Raw genomic sequence first — 13,133 nt, forward strand, 5'->3', positions numbered from 1 at the left:
TGTTTTTCGTTTGACTTGAAATAAAAAATACTAAAGAAGAACCTTCAAAATACAGATAAATACAATTTTCATTCCGATAAACAAAATTTACGTTTTGTTTACCAAAATTTATCAAAATAATGACAAATGCGTTGAAATCACAAAAAAAGTTTTATCAAATTGATAAGAAAACTTATTGGATTTTATTAAATAAATTATTGGTCCCCAATCCATAAGTTTATTTATTGAATTGATGGCAAAAACTTATCGGATTGATAATAAATGTTTCTGCGTGTAATTATTCCACAATCAACCTCCGGTTGTTGGACACTTTTTCGTTTGTACCCCGTTGGTTTGACAAAATCAAACTAAAAAGTGAAAAACTGTCATTTTTTACACGGGACTTACACTTACTATCAAACCAAACGTTTGGTAGTAAGTGTAAGCTCTGTGTCAAGAGGTTGTCAAACTAAAAAGTTACCCCGTTCGTTTGACAACATTTCTGGAGCAACATTTGAAAAAAGCGTATAAGCATTTTGACAGTTTGGATTGTTTTCCAAAATCCCAGGCAATAGAGAACTATTCACCAAAACTGGAAGTGTTGAATGATAGCTGGGGAGGCCAGTCATTGTTTAAAACATCGATTTTTTTGAAAAAAATGCCTGGAGTCAGAGAATTGGCGACATAATTTCAGCTGTCAAAATGCTTATGCGCCCTTTTAAAATGTGGCTCCAGATTTGGTCAGTGTACTTGTAATCTGATCATGATATTTACAATTGTTGACAGGTTGTCGGTTTAGCAATCTATTTGCCTATCAATCTGTCAAACCTGCTACATCGAGTTAAACTTTCTGTGCAGTTGCTGTGATGTTTACCATGGCACTTCAGAAGGTTTAACTTCATGCAACATGTTTCACGCACACAACTCACACTTTTAATTTCTCGATAGAGTTATCTACGTGCGCATGTATTGCGTGTACGTTTCGTACACGAAAAAAAGTGAGGTTAAATTTTGTTCGACCAGCAAAATAACATGGTGCGCTAGTGTGCGTACGCGAAACGTCATCAAACTCTATGGTGTAGACCGAGGTGTAGACACACCTCACCACCAGAAAGGTAAATACACTCAACCCCCGGTGGTTGGTCACTTTTTCGTTTGACATTTTTTTTAGTTTGTACCCCGTTGGTTGGTCAAAGTCAAACTAAAAAGTGACGAACTGTCACTTTTCACACGGCGCTCACGAATACTAGCAAAACAAACGTTTGGTAGTGTGTGTGAACTCCGTGTAAAAGGGGTGTCAAACTAAAACGTGACCCCGTTTGTTTGACAACAGTTGGTGTCAAACCATCGGGGTTTGAGTATCGGTATTCGGATTATATGAAGAATGGCAGTTTGGAAAAGAGTTGTAGAAGAGAAATGTGCAAAAAAGAAATAGGATTCTTCAAAACCGCTACACAATGCAAATCGTACAATTTTATTAACTTCATTTTATTAGAATTTTTTCTCATCCAAAAACAAAAAAATAAACTAATAAAATTATATTATTACAATACACTATCTGTTTGCTGTATCCACTGTGGATCCATTTCATTACGCAACGATTTTTCTTTTTGCTTGCTTTTGGCTGTTTGAAAGGTTGAACGATTTCATTAAACATTCCGATTTACTTTTATCTTAACCCTTTGACGTATGACAGCTGTTTGATCAAGTCATATACCTAGTTGTTAAATTTTGCGATCGTAACATAACTTATTTGCTTGCAAAGTTCAGCTGACCGGGGTTTCTTTCTTTCTTATGCTTGCTTGGTTTTCAGGGATCGTTAGGTAATTGAAATTTTGTGTTAGCTGAATATATTTGTGTATTGTTTACACCGTTTCTGTTTTCTGTGTGAGTGTTTCGTGTGTGAGTGTGTGTGTGAGTTAAAGTTTGTGTGTCTTGTTAAATATGAATAGCATATTTTGCGTATGTTGCACTGTCCAAAAATGTTTTATTGTGTATTTTTTTTAATTTAGTGATCTTTCCGAATTTATTTAATTTCTTCTAACGAGTGTGACTTTTTGCCTAAAAATTGTGCAAAATATGTTGACAGAGTTGGAATGTAACCCACAGCTTGAGCAACATTTTTTGTGTAATTTGACAGCAAAAATCAAACCTTTTTTGAGCGTTTGGCTGTTACGTTTGAGAAAGAAGCTCTTAGATTTCATACAGTTGATTGTTCTATCTTTCCGAGTTCTCAAATCATTGTGGAATTGGGTGTTTGTCTGTGAGAGTGAGTGTGTGCTCGTTCAAGGTAGAGGAAAATTTAAAATGTGTGTTTTATTATTTCTCGCATGTTTTGCCGAGCAGAACTTTCTGCTAGTGCTTCTGTCAACGTGCCAATTAGTTATTATTTCAATTTAAATTAAATAATCGTGTAATTTTGACGTCGTTGGCACAAGCAAGTTATTGAACCGTTCTTTTTGTGATTAGTAATTGGCTATTTTGAAACATGCTTTAAACATCTTGAAAAATCAAACAAAATATATAAATTGCATTTTTTAAATAAAATGCGTAATTGAAACATAATACTGTCGTTACTCAAAAAAAAAAAAACAAAATTCCACAAACCATCGACTGTTTAATGCTTTGTCTGAAAAAAGTTGTTTAAAATTTCCTGGATAGTCAGGAATGTTTTCAAATTATAAAGTAAACTTAAATCGTTGCATAACTAACAAAAACCAACATAAACAATGTAAAACTTAACAACGATTACGTACATCAACAATACAGCACGGAAATGGGGATAAATTTTGGCTAGTAACTCAAATTTCGAATCTTTCCCCACTCACAATCCACATTTTGTGGATCATGTCTGCTTTCGGTAATTTCCATCTTCCACGTTTGTGATTGACTACTATTTTTAAGTTAAACCATTCAACCCTGAAACTTTTCCAATAAATCTGTCTTTGTGTTATTTTTTTTTTCTTGTTTGCTGTATTTGCTACTTGCTGAAACGTCAAATTTCACTCGTCCTGTTTTGTTTTGTTATGTTTGTTTTTTTTATCGCGTTCTCGTTCAAATGATAAAAATCTCGCTACGTCTCAACCATTTCCGCATCCTTTAAATTATGTTTTTTCTCAGTTACTTTCGGATTTTAATAGTTAGTCCTTACATTTCTTTTGTTGTTTCATCTGTCTCGTCTCCGTTTCTTCTTTTTTCCTTCTATACGGCTTTTAGCTTTGCTTCCATCTGTTTTGTTTTAATTATACTTCTTTTACTTTTAATTATTAATAATCATGTTAACATTTGTTTTTGGTTAATATCAAGTCTAACTAATATTTTCCTCCGTGGTTTTTCTTTTCTCTTCTTTTTTTTATGACTCTGGTTTACTTGTTGCCATTTAACGCTCGGGTTGTTGTCGCTCTTTGACAACTCTCGTTTTGCTTGTTTACTCTTTGCGTAGTGTCTGCGTGTGTTAGTTTTATTTTGTTTGCTCTATCACTTCGTTATTAGTTAATCTTGTTTTGTTTACCTTTTGAAGTGTATGTTATTTTTGGGATTTCGGTATTGTTACTATTTTGCAATCGGGAAAGTGGGTAGAAATGGAGTCGGATAAGAGCGCGTGTTCTGCAACCTTGGTTAATATTTATGCTTCGTGTTCATTTTTAATTTTTAGCTGGTCATTCTTAACCATAGAAACGCGCTGGTTTTTGTGCTTTTGCTCTTTTTCTGTATGTTTTCTTCTTTGTTTTTTTTTTGTTGGTTTTATTCGAAAGTAACAATTTTTTTGTTTGTTTTTCATTATGAAATTCGATGATTTTCTTGATTTTTCTTCCGCCGTAAATGTGTGTGGTTTTTTTCTCTCCTACTAATGACATTTAACTGAAATGAAGTGATCCTGAAGTGATGACTTGTAATCCTGAAAAGATGACTTTCCAATGTGGTAAGTGAATTTATCATGTTTTTTTTTTGTTTGGTTTTTGTTTTTTTTTTGTTCCTACTTTGATAATATAAAAACGGCCTTTTTTGTTTGACGTAGTAGTAGTAGTAGATATTTTTGTTTGTTTATTTGTTTTATTAAAACAATAACTAGATTTTTTCGAAACACTTCAATTTAACTGACTTTTTGTTGTTTGCTGCACACGACACATCACTTTTCGTGAGTAAACCATGGTTTAACTTAGGTAAATCTGTTTATTCTTCATTCCAAAGGTTTTAAATTTCCTGTTTTTTTTTTGTTTCTTGTTTACATTTCACTACATCAAGTTCCGTTTTCGATTACCGGTGTCCTGTAAGTTTTTTTCTTTCTTTTGCATCCGACCTTCCACTGCCCCTTACTTGAGGTCCACCTCGCAGTCACAGTCGCAGTCGCACTCCTCCTCGAGACAGGCCGGGCATTCTAGTTCGCTATCTTGTCAGTACAGCCACGACACGGGCACCCACTGGGACGTGGAATGCACCTTGTCGATTGCGTTCTCCAGCATCGCTATCGTCTCGCCAATGTCGTTGTTGACGATGGTCAGGTCGAAGAAGTGGCCGTACGCCTGTCGCAGCATGTCCGACTCCTTCGCCAGCCGCTCCAGGCTGCCGTCATACTGTGGAAAGTTACAAATTTAGTTGGTGACGTTTTGATTGTTGACACTGCTCTGACAGTTGTTGCAATCAAGGCAGTTCAACCCGAAAGGTAAGCCACTGTCAAATGCAGGGGTGTATCCCGATCCAAAGCCGAGCAATACTCACATCGGCAATGTTCTGCAGCAGGGGCGCCGCGATAAACACCACGTACGGCGTAAACTCGGCGGTGCGCAGTATCTTTAAGGCCTGTGGTTCGACGTCCAGGATCGCCATTTTGCCGTCCGCGTGGATGCGCCGTATCGTCTCCAGCTTCGTGCCGTACATGGCGTCCTCGTGGGTGCCGTACTCGAGGTACTCGTTGGCCGCGATGTCCGCCATCATCTCGTCGTGTGATATGAAGTAGTAGCTGCGACCGTTTTCCTCGTCCGGCCGCGGCTGTCGGGTGGTGTCTGTTGGAAGGTGAGGGAAACGTCAAAAAAGTTGTCAACGAAGGAAACCAATTTCGAGGAACTCACGTGGTATCGGATAAGCGTATTTGTCCGGGTACTTAGCTATGAGGGTATTCTTGATATGACGTCTACCAACGCCGTGGGCTCCGAGCAAAACCAAGGTACGCCGCTGGAAGGCCGGATCGCCAACTGGAAAGCAAAACGTAATCCACACAAACGTTAGTTCGAGCAAGAAAAAACAACCCTGCGTGCGTTTGACAGGAGCAGCGCAAGGCGCGCGTGTCCAGATGTAGGTAAGCACCTGTCAATAGCAGGGGTGGGAATTTGCAAACATACCCGGAACCTTGACGACCTCCTCGTAGGTCACTAGATCCAGCTGGTCGAAGACCGCGTTGTGCTTGGCCAGGTACTTGTCCCGGCATTGCTTCTTTTTACGGCTAAATATTGAGCAATTTACTGCTTTTTGTTGCACAACAAACGCGCGTGAGAGAGAGGGGAAGAGAAACCAAAGTTTTTCGCTTAGTAATCAATTAGGGCGAAGTGCGGTCGTGAATATCTTAAGAAGGTTAGATGTTAAGTGCAAAACTTGGATGAAGTGGTTAAACAGCTATCAGATAAGCTCGGACAAAAACGTGCAACGGAAAACTTTCTACATGATAAAGGAACCATTCCGGGCATGCAATAAGACTTTGTTAGGCTCGTTAGGCTCGTGACTAAGAGGTTAGGGATGAGACGTCGAACGTGATTAAGTTTCCGGTGTGATAAATTCCACTTCGTTTCCAATAGTTCGCTAGTGGCGTGTGAAATATCTCGCAAGTTTGTCAAACAACAAAGAAAAAGAAAAGCGCACACCTTTCCATGCTTCCACTTTGGTCTCGCCCCTCTTGAGAGATAGTGAAAGGATGCGAAAAACTTTAATGAGCCGACAAAATCGTGACTCCGGGGAAATTTTCGGTCACGGAAAAGTTGCCGGGTGCTTCTCCCCTTCGCTTTCGGCCGAAATAATGGCGTGCGAAAATATGGCCCAGTGGGATAAACTTTGCTTCCGGTGATGGAATTCTGGTCCGGCAAGCCGAGACCTGATAAAAGGGGAGAAAATTCCGACTGCTGCTGGAAATGGTAATTTTCGAACTTTTTCTTTGCGCTGTCGAACTCCGCAAAAGGATTGAAAAATGACCGGAAGGAAAACCTATTTTGAGCGGGGGGTTTTTTTTTGTTCGCTGGGAATTTGAGGTTATGTTCGTTTGTAAGTACTGTTCCGGTTTGGCGAGATAAATTCTCGGATGATTTAAAAGCAGTAGACAAAGTTACCAGGAAATAGATTCCTAAATGACTCAATTTGTGGTAAGGTACAGAGAGGATTCTTTAATTCGAATAGAACTGCTAAAAGAACCGAATTCGTTAATTGGAACGACTGACAGCTGTCAAAAGCACGAAACCACATGCTCAGAAATCGACGAACCAAAGTGTCGAAATATTAACATTGTTGACGTTTGAGTTTTTTTTTTATACGATGAAATGAGCGTATTTGAATGATCGAATCCGTACTGCATTAAAAGTGTTTTTGGTTGATGTTTCGCCACAAGTACTCCCCTGTCGAGCTGTCAAAAACTAAAAGTACACGATTAACCTATTCTCAGTTCTGACATCATTCCGAAGCGTCTCAACTAAGCTGGAGCCACAAAACTTCTAGTCAAGTTCAAATCACAAAAAAAGGGTCCAAAATCAGCCAAGTGCCGTCACGTTTTATTGCATACAATCTCCCAAACCGATCCGGAATGTCCGGCCCAGCGAAGCACGATAAATTTATCCAGTGGAACAAATGTGGCGACAAATTGCATTCCATTTGGGGCTGATTTAGCATTGTGGAGCAAAAGGGGGAAGCGGCACCAGCGTCCATTTCGATTAATTTGGAAGCGAGCTGCTCGATGGGAGTTCAAAGCAAGCGAAAGTTCTGTTCGCGTGTGTTTGCTGTTTTAGCGTGGATAGCTGACAGATGAGTTCGTTACACGCTGGTTGGTTTTGAATCAGAATGGCTTTCATTTTTTTTTTCAAGCTGTGACTGTTATATCATTTAAATCAAAATTAAACATGAAAAAAGGTTCAAGGTAAATGTGTGGTAAATTTAGTGAATTTCTCAATTTTTTGCATTTTACTTCAAACTCAATGTTTTGCAAAAAGATTTATTATGTGACAGGGCAAGCTTTAAATCAAGCAAAACAATGTAAATGAAAGATTGCAAGCTGTCAGTCGTTCCATGTACAGAGCGGATTCGTTAATTCGAATTTCGCTACTTCGAATGTCCGCTAATTCGAATGCTCACTAGTTCGAACGAGTTCGAACTTAAAAGCACTCTCACGTCAAAACTAGAGTGATGCACTCAACCTCCGGTGGTTGGTCACTTTTTCGTTTGACACTTTTTAGTTTGTACCCCGTTGGTTTGACAAAGTCAATCTAAAAAGTGACCAACTGTCACTTTTTGCACGGCGCTCACGTACAATATAAACACAAACGTTTGATAGTGTGTGTGAACTCCGTGTAAAAGGCTTGTCAAACTAAAAATTGACCCGGTTCGTTGGACAACAGTTGGTGTCAAACCATCGGAGTTTGAGTGTATTGTTAAACTTACAATGTTTGTCGATTTTTTGACACATGCCAGGCTGTCATTTGGCGAAGAAGTGTCAAACCCCGACAAACTTTTTGCCGTCATGACATAAGAAATCTTTCCGATGAAACGTGTCCTAAAATCCACCAAATAGTAAGTAAGTACACAGGACTATTTGAAAATGTTAGCGAGAAATTACAGTTTTCCCATAATGTTTTTATTATAGAAAAAAACAAAAACTGCACGAATGGAAGTGTTCCATTAGCTAAATCGGATTCGCTCATTCGAATTAGCGAATTCACTCTGTAGTGAATTCAGATTCGCTAGTTCGAATGCAGTTCCAATCCGGACTAATGCATCCGCTCTGGATACGGTCTTTAAGCAGCAGCTGTCAAAAATACCCTTGGCAGTGTTGCCAGATCTTACAATGAAATCTATCTAATTTGGGCTACCAAGCAAATACATATGAAAACATAAATCACAATTGAAAACAAAAGCTGGACTGCAACTCTAAGCAAAAGTTTAAGCGAAAGCATAACAAAAGAAACAAAAGCCATTTTATTCTTGAACGAAACATAACGCAATTAATATCAAAACGGGCATGGAGTACAAAAAAGCTTATTAATTTATTGATTTATTTATCTGACGAACAAACGGTTTACGGTGTGGTGGTAAATTGGTGAATGGTAAAAGAACGATAAACAAAGCTAACTATTTTCGAAACGAAATGGTGTACAGTGTCCCATTGTTAGTTTTGACAACATCTCAACGCTCATTTCACTCAGTCACTAAACATTGATTTTTGTGATGGTGTGTGAGTCACTTTCGAGGTTGCCATTGCCAAATCAACAAGATGAACACTACAAAGTTGTCAAACTAAAAACTGTCAAATCAATAACATTTTACTGTTCAAAAAATACATGACAAAATTACGACAAATAAAGAGATAAATAGAGAGTAAAAGAGAACAATCGCTCGTTTGGTCAGTACGGAAAAAAACATAAATTTCGATGTTTCGTCAACTCTAAGATTAATGTTCAAAAGGGCGTAACTTTGAATGTAAACAAATACCTCTTCCTATTTGAGAAAGATTTATAGCTTGTTTACATCCAAGGATACACCCTAATGAACATTGGTTATTGTACTGTAGCAAACGGGTAACCGGAGCTTTTGTGTGTGTGTTTTATTTGTTCTAACGAAACGATCCTAGCTTTGAGGTTGTACGCGTTTGTTTGTGCTTTCGAATCCATTGTTGCTCAATCGAAGTAACGAAATTTGTGTTTTCAACTCCAAGCGACTGTGTGTATGTGTAGCTATTTGTGTGGTTTTGTGTAGCTGTTGGACTGGTGTTGAGCTGTAATATATCTAATACCTGTAGATCCGTCACATCCTTCTGCGTGTGCTGAGCAACCAGGCCCTACCTCTCCTACACACACACATTGTTGAAAAAACGTGAAAAAATAAGTTGGTAGTGCAGAGTTTTAGTTGACGAGCGTTTTTTTTTCGTTTGCGGGTTAAGGGGCGATGTACCGTTTGAAAAGAAAGCGGGTTGAGACATAAGATTGGAGAAACAGATAAGGGGTGGGGGTTGATGTGGAAACGAAAACTGAACGGATGATTTTTGTACAGAATTCTACAGACAGCTAGAGTAAGGAGAGGTGAACAGGACAAGAAACAGAGCACAGAGAAAACGAAACTCATTCACACATTCGTGGAACGGAAACGGAAAAATTTTAGAGGTTAAGAATTCAGATCAGTAACAGGAATCAGCGGCCAGCTGAGAAAAGGAAAGGTTCTAAACGGAAATTTGCACACGCACACTCATACAGCGATTTATTTAGGACTTTTTTTTTGTGTATATTTGGACATATTGCATGAAAACGGGAAACAGGAAATGGCTTAAATGTAAAACATCGACATGTTTCAAATCTACGGAAACAGAAATTCACAAATTGATGATGAATTGACGAAAGAAGACTGTGAGTGTGGTGTGTTTTGCAATGGGGGATGGAAAGGTGAAGGTGTTTGCTCGGTGGCATTTTGCATACATTCGGGAGTTTGTGACGCATTATTGACATCTCTAAAACGGACTTCAACATCTAGGTACTTCTACTTGCATCAGCTTTAAGTGATAAAGTGATTTCGTTGCAGCGTTGGTGACCCAGGTAAGTACATCTGTCAATTACTGTCAATGTCTGTCAATTCTGTCAAGCTTGTGAAATATCGCTGTTTCAATGTTTCAACAAACGTTATACACTTACGCTGTGCAACGTTTGTTTGATCTTCTCGTACATAACCTGCAACAGTACAGCCGTCACGTCCGATGAATTATCGATAATCTCCAGAATTAATTCAGCTCACCTTCCTAATTGGCTTCCCGTAACTGGGAACAGCCACAAGTATCTCCTTTACAATTCATGAGATGAATATCCACCACCCACTCGCACTGACTGTAGATAGGAAAAATCTCGAAATTCAATCCTCAAAAGTGTCACCCAGCCGGAAGAGTATGATACCTTATCAAAAGGATAGAACGCGTGTATATCTACAGCGTATATTCTATATATTCCGAAGCCTCGGCTTCGGTTGCAGAGCTTCGGGGGCTGGATAAGACAGAACTGTGCGATAAAATATGCCTGGCAAAGAGCCAATTTGTGAGCAGAAGGATAACGGGAAAAAACAGTTCAATCCTGTTGATTCTCCGGGAACTGAGAGATTCAGGCAGCAAAAAAAAAGCGAGCGTTATGAATATTTATCAGCAAAACATTTAAAATGTGCTGCCGTCCCCTCCGGAGCACAACTTTGTATAATCAATTATTTTAAATCAATTTATTCAAAACATTCCAGAGTTGGTCAAAATTCGTTTTGCTCCCTGTGCTAGGAACAAACTTTACGAGTGGATATCCTCACTTCAAAACTTCCCCATCGAGTCACCACGTGGAAAAGTCGTGTGGAATTTCCACTTCTGAGTTCAGTGCAGTACCAGTTTCCACTTGGATGGGTGCTTCTTCCTCAAACTAAAAGTGAACGACAGTCACTTATGTTCTAGCAAGGAGTTTTTTTCATCTTCTCCGTACGAGCAGAAATACTCAATTGGATGAGCACCGGAAGAGGGCAAGATTGAGTTGGATTTTTTTTTGGTTCGAGTATGTTAAGAGATATTCGACGACGTTAAACCCAAGTCGGGATAGGCTGATGTATGGCAGCTATGGATAGTCGGTTCAACTATCCGGCTGTCGGATGATGAAGTGCCTCTTTGGGCGGGGAACGCAATGGAAGAAAATTTATCGAGGCTTTTAATGGAAATTGATGTCCTTTCGAGACGTCTGCTGATTTTATAATGAGGCTTCTTGGAGTTTAAGGTTGCGGAAAATTCTAATGGTGACGTTATAAGCTTCTCGGAATGATTAATGGCTGGTAACGCTTCTAAAACGGACTTCAAAGTCGATGGATTCTCTCTAAGAAGTGATGTCAAGTCAAATTTAAAATGTGAAAGGTAAGTGCATGTCTAATTGCTGTGTTGCTGAATATTTTGGTAAGTTAATGCTGTCAGTTCTGTCAATTCTGTCAAATTCCAAGTCCTTTGAGAAATATTACTGTTTTAATATTTCTCAAAGAAACAAACGCCCAAATGTATGCAAAGCCACCATAGCCACTCGGTTGAGACGTGGGTTGTGATTTTTCCAAAACCATTTAAGAAAAAGAAGTTATATTTACGACAACCCGCCCGTCCTACCTTGTTCCTTGTGGGTCTTGTCCGCCGACTGGCAGGCAATGCGCCATTCCTGCAGCTCGGGCGACGGTATCAGCCCGGCCGATCCACCAGCGGCATCGTGTCTAGCCTGCCACCAGTGGTGGTCATCTTTGCTGATTATCTATAAGAAAAAAATCGGCATTAGCTTTTGGCACCAAACGGACCGAGGGTCCACAGTTACCTGCAGTATGTCCCCGACGTGGAACGCGATCCCGGCCTGGGCACACGGAATCAGCTCGTCATCCAACGGGTCGTAGTCGAACTGGGCTCGAACGAAAATCTGGTCAACCAGGTGGGGGGTAAAAGAGACACCGGAAACTCCATTTAGTATATACATTGTGTCAAATTGGGGGACCAGTCCCTTCTGGCAGAACGTAAAATACGCTTATTAATTATGAAACAAACAAAAGTATCCTCCAACAAAACAAACAACTGTATGACCCGAATTAAAAATGAAAAAAAAAACCCCCTGACAGCATCTTACCCCTGCAGTTATGCAAATGGCGGCCATTGCATGCACAGCCTGATTAAATATTCGCCCGGCAGTACTTTTAATTTCGAAACATTTATGAAGTCCCCCACCCCTCTTCTGAACCCCGATTGGCATGTTCAATTGGGGTTTATTTTTAATCAACTGTGTCCTTCTACACCACCATTCATGAAAAGTTGCCTGTTGAGAGGTAATCCGATTACACAGGCAGCCGTCACAGACACACAAGTTCATTAACAGAGACACAGAGAGGGGGTTGGCAGGTGAATTTCATCCGCCTTTTCAATGTGTGATTGGATTAAAATGTACGTATGCACGAATTAAAAAGCAATTTTTGCGCCCGGACATTGGCAGTTCAAAGGAAATTGACACTGAATGGTCAGCGAGGGTTGCGTGAAAAAAGAGAGGAGATTGCTCGGAGTAATAAAGGTTAGCAAAGGTTTTCGGTTTTGAGATGTTATCTAAACGATTCCAAATTTTTAGTTTTTAGAATTGTGGTTGTGTAAGGATCGATCGGTCATAAAATGCATTTGAATTTCAAATAAACATAAGGATGTCCATATACGGTGAAATTTTTCAAAATCTAACCCAACACTTAACAATTTCAAAAAAAAGGTGATTTTAGCCCAATGAGCGTTTTTAACGTTGAAAATAAAACCAATAGTTTCCGGGATATCACAAGTTGAACAGTGAGGGCTAATTGGATGACACTGAGAAAATCTATTTTTTCACAAAAATGTATTTTCATTGCTCTTCCTTTATGACACATTTTTAAATCGCAAATAAAAATCATCTAAAAATTTCTACAACTTGAAAGTTGTGCACTTTTTCAATAAATATGTATAGGCATTTAATTTTGCAAATCATGTTTTACATCTAAAAAAAATATTTTTGATTTTTACATTTTGCATGTCCCAAAAAAATGCATAAAAAATCAATAATAAAAAAAGTGTTTTGCGAATTCAACTTTTTATCATATAAAGTCAAAAAAAAAAAAACAATGGGATTTTTCCACGTATCAATTCTTGTCTGAAAAGTCAGAATTTTGCCTGAAATTTGTTAAAACTGGTTATGTTAATAAAATAATCGATTCATATTGCATTTAAAAATGAATTCGACGCACGAATCAAAAGTTTTCACACTTTTGATGAAATTTGTCCTACTGAAAATGCCCACATATTTGGAGATTTTATTTAATTTTGTTTCAAAAACACATAATATTAATTATTTGATTAACTCATTTTACCTTCTCCTAGTGGAAAATTGTCCAAAGAATTCTCAAATGCATTCCGTTTTCCGATT

The 13,133-nt window shown here is 38.7% G+C and overlaps 1 protein-coding gene across 13 annotated transcripts in view; it reads right to left on the reverse strand.

Moving 5' to 3' along the window:
* Nucleotides 1-1,976: 1,976 nt before the first annotated feature.
* LOC120423960 (peripheral plasma membrane protein CASK) overlaps nucleotides 1,977-13,133 on the reverse strand; it is a 539,239-nt gene continuing 528,082 nt past the window's right edge. For 4 of the 13 annotated variants that reach the window (XM_052709491.1, XM_052709518.1, XM_052709488.1 and 1 more), the window contains 7 exons: nucleotides 11,523-11,628; nucleotides 11,324-11,462; nucleotides 8,960-9,013; nucleotides 5,319-5,441; nucleotides 5,049-5,171; nucleotides 4,699-4,982; nucleotides 1,977-4,553 (listed from right to left, as the gene is read on the reverse strand). In XM_052709491.1, the coding sequence (XP_052565451.1) occupies nucleotides 4,374-4,553; nucleotides 4,699-4,982; nucleotides 5,049-5,171; nucleotides 5,319-5,441; nucleotides 8,960-9,013; nucleotides 11,324-11,462; nucleotides 11,523-11,628 (1,009 nt within the window). In that variant the 3' untranslated portion in view covers nucleotides 1,977-4,373. The remainder of the gene's footprint in view (nucleotides 4,554-4,698; nucleotides 4,983-5,048; nucleotides 5,172-5,318; nucleotides 5,442-8,959; nucleotides 9,014-11,323; nucleotides 11,463-11,522; nucleotides 11,629-13,133) is intronic. The other 9 variants (XM_052709502.1, XM_052709496.1, XM_052709499.1 and 6 more) reach the window with 6 other exon arrangements.

The sequence above is a fragment of the Culex pipiens genome, chromosome 1 (assembly GCF_016801865.2).
Source record: "Culex pipiens pallens isolate TS chromosome 1, TS_CPP_V2, whole genome shotgun sequence".
In the NCBI taxonomy this organism is placed as follows: domain Eukaryota; kingdom Metazoa; phylum Arthropoda; class Insecta; order Diptera; family Culicidae; genus Culex; species Culex pipiens.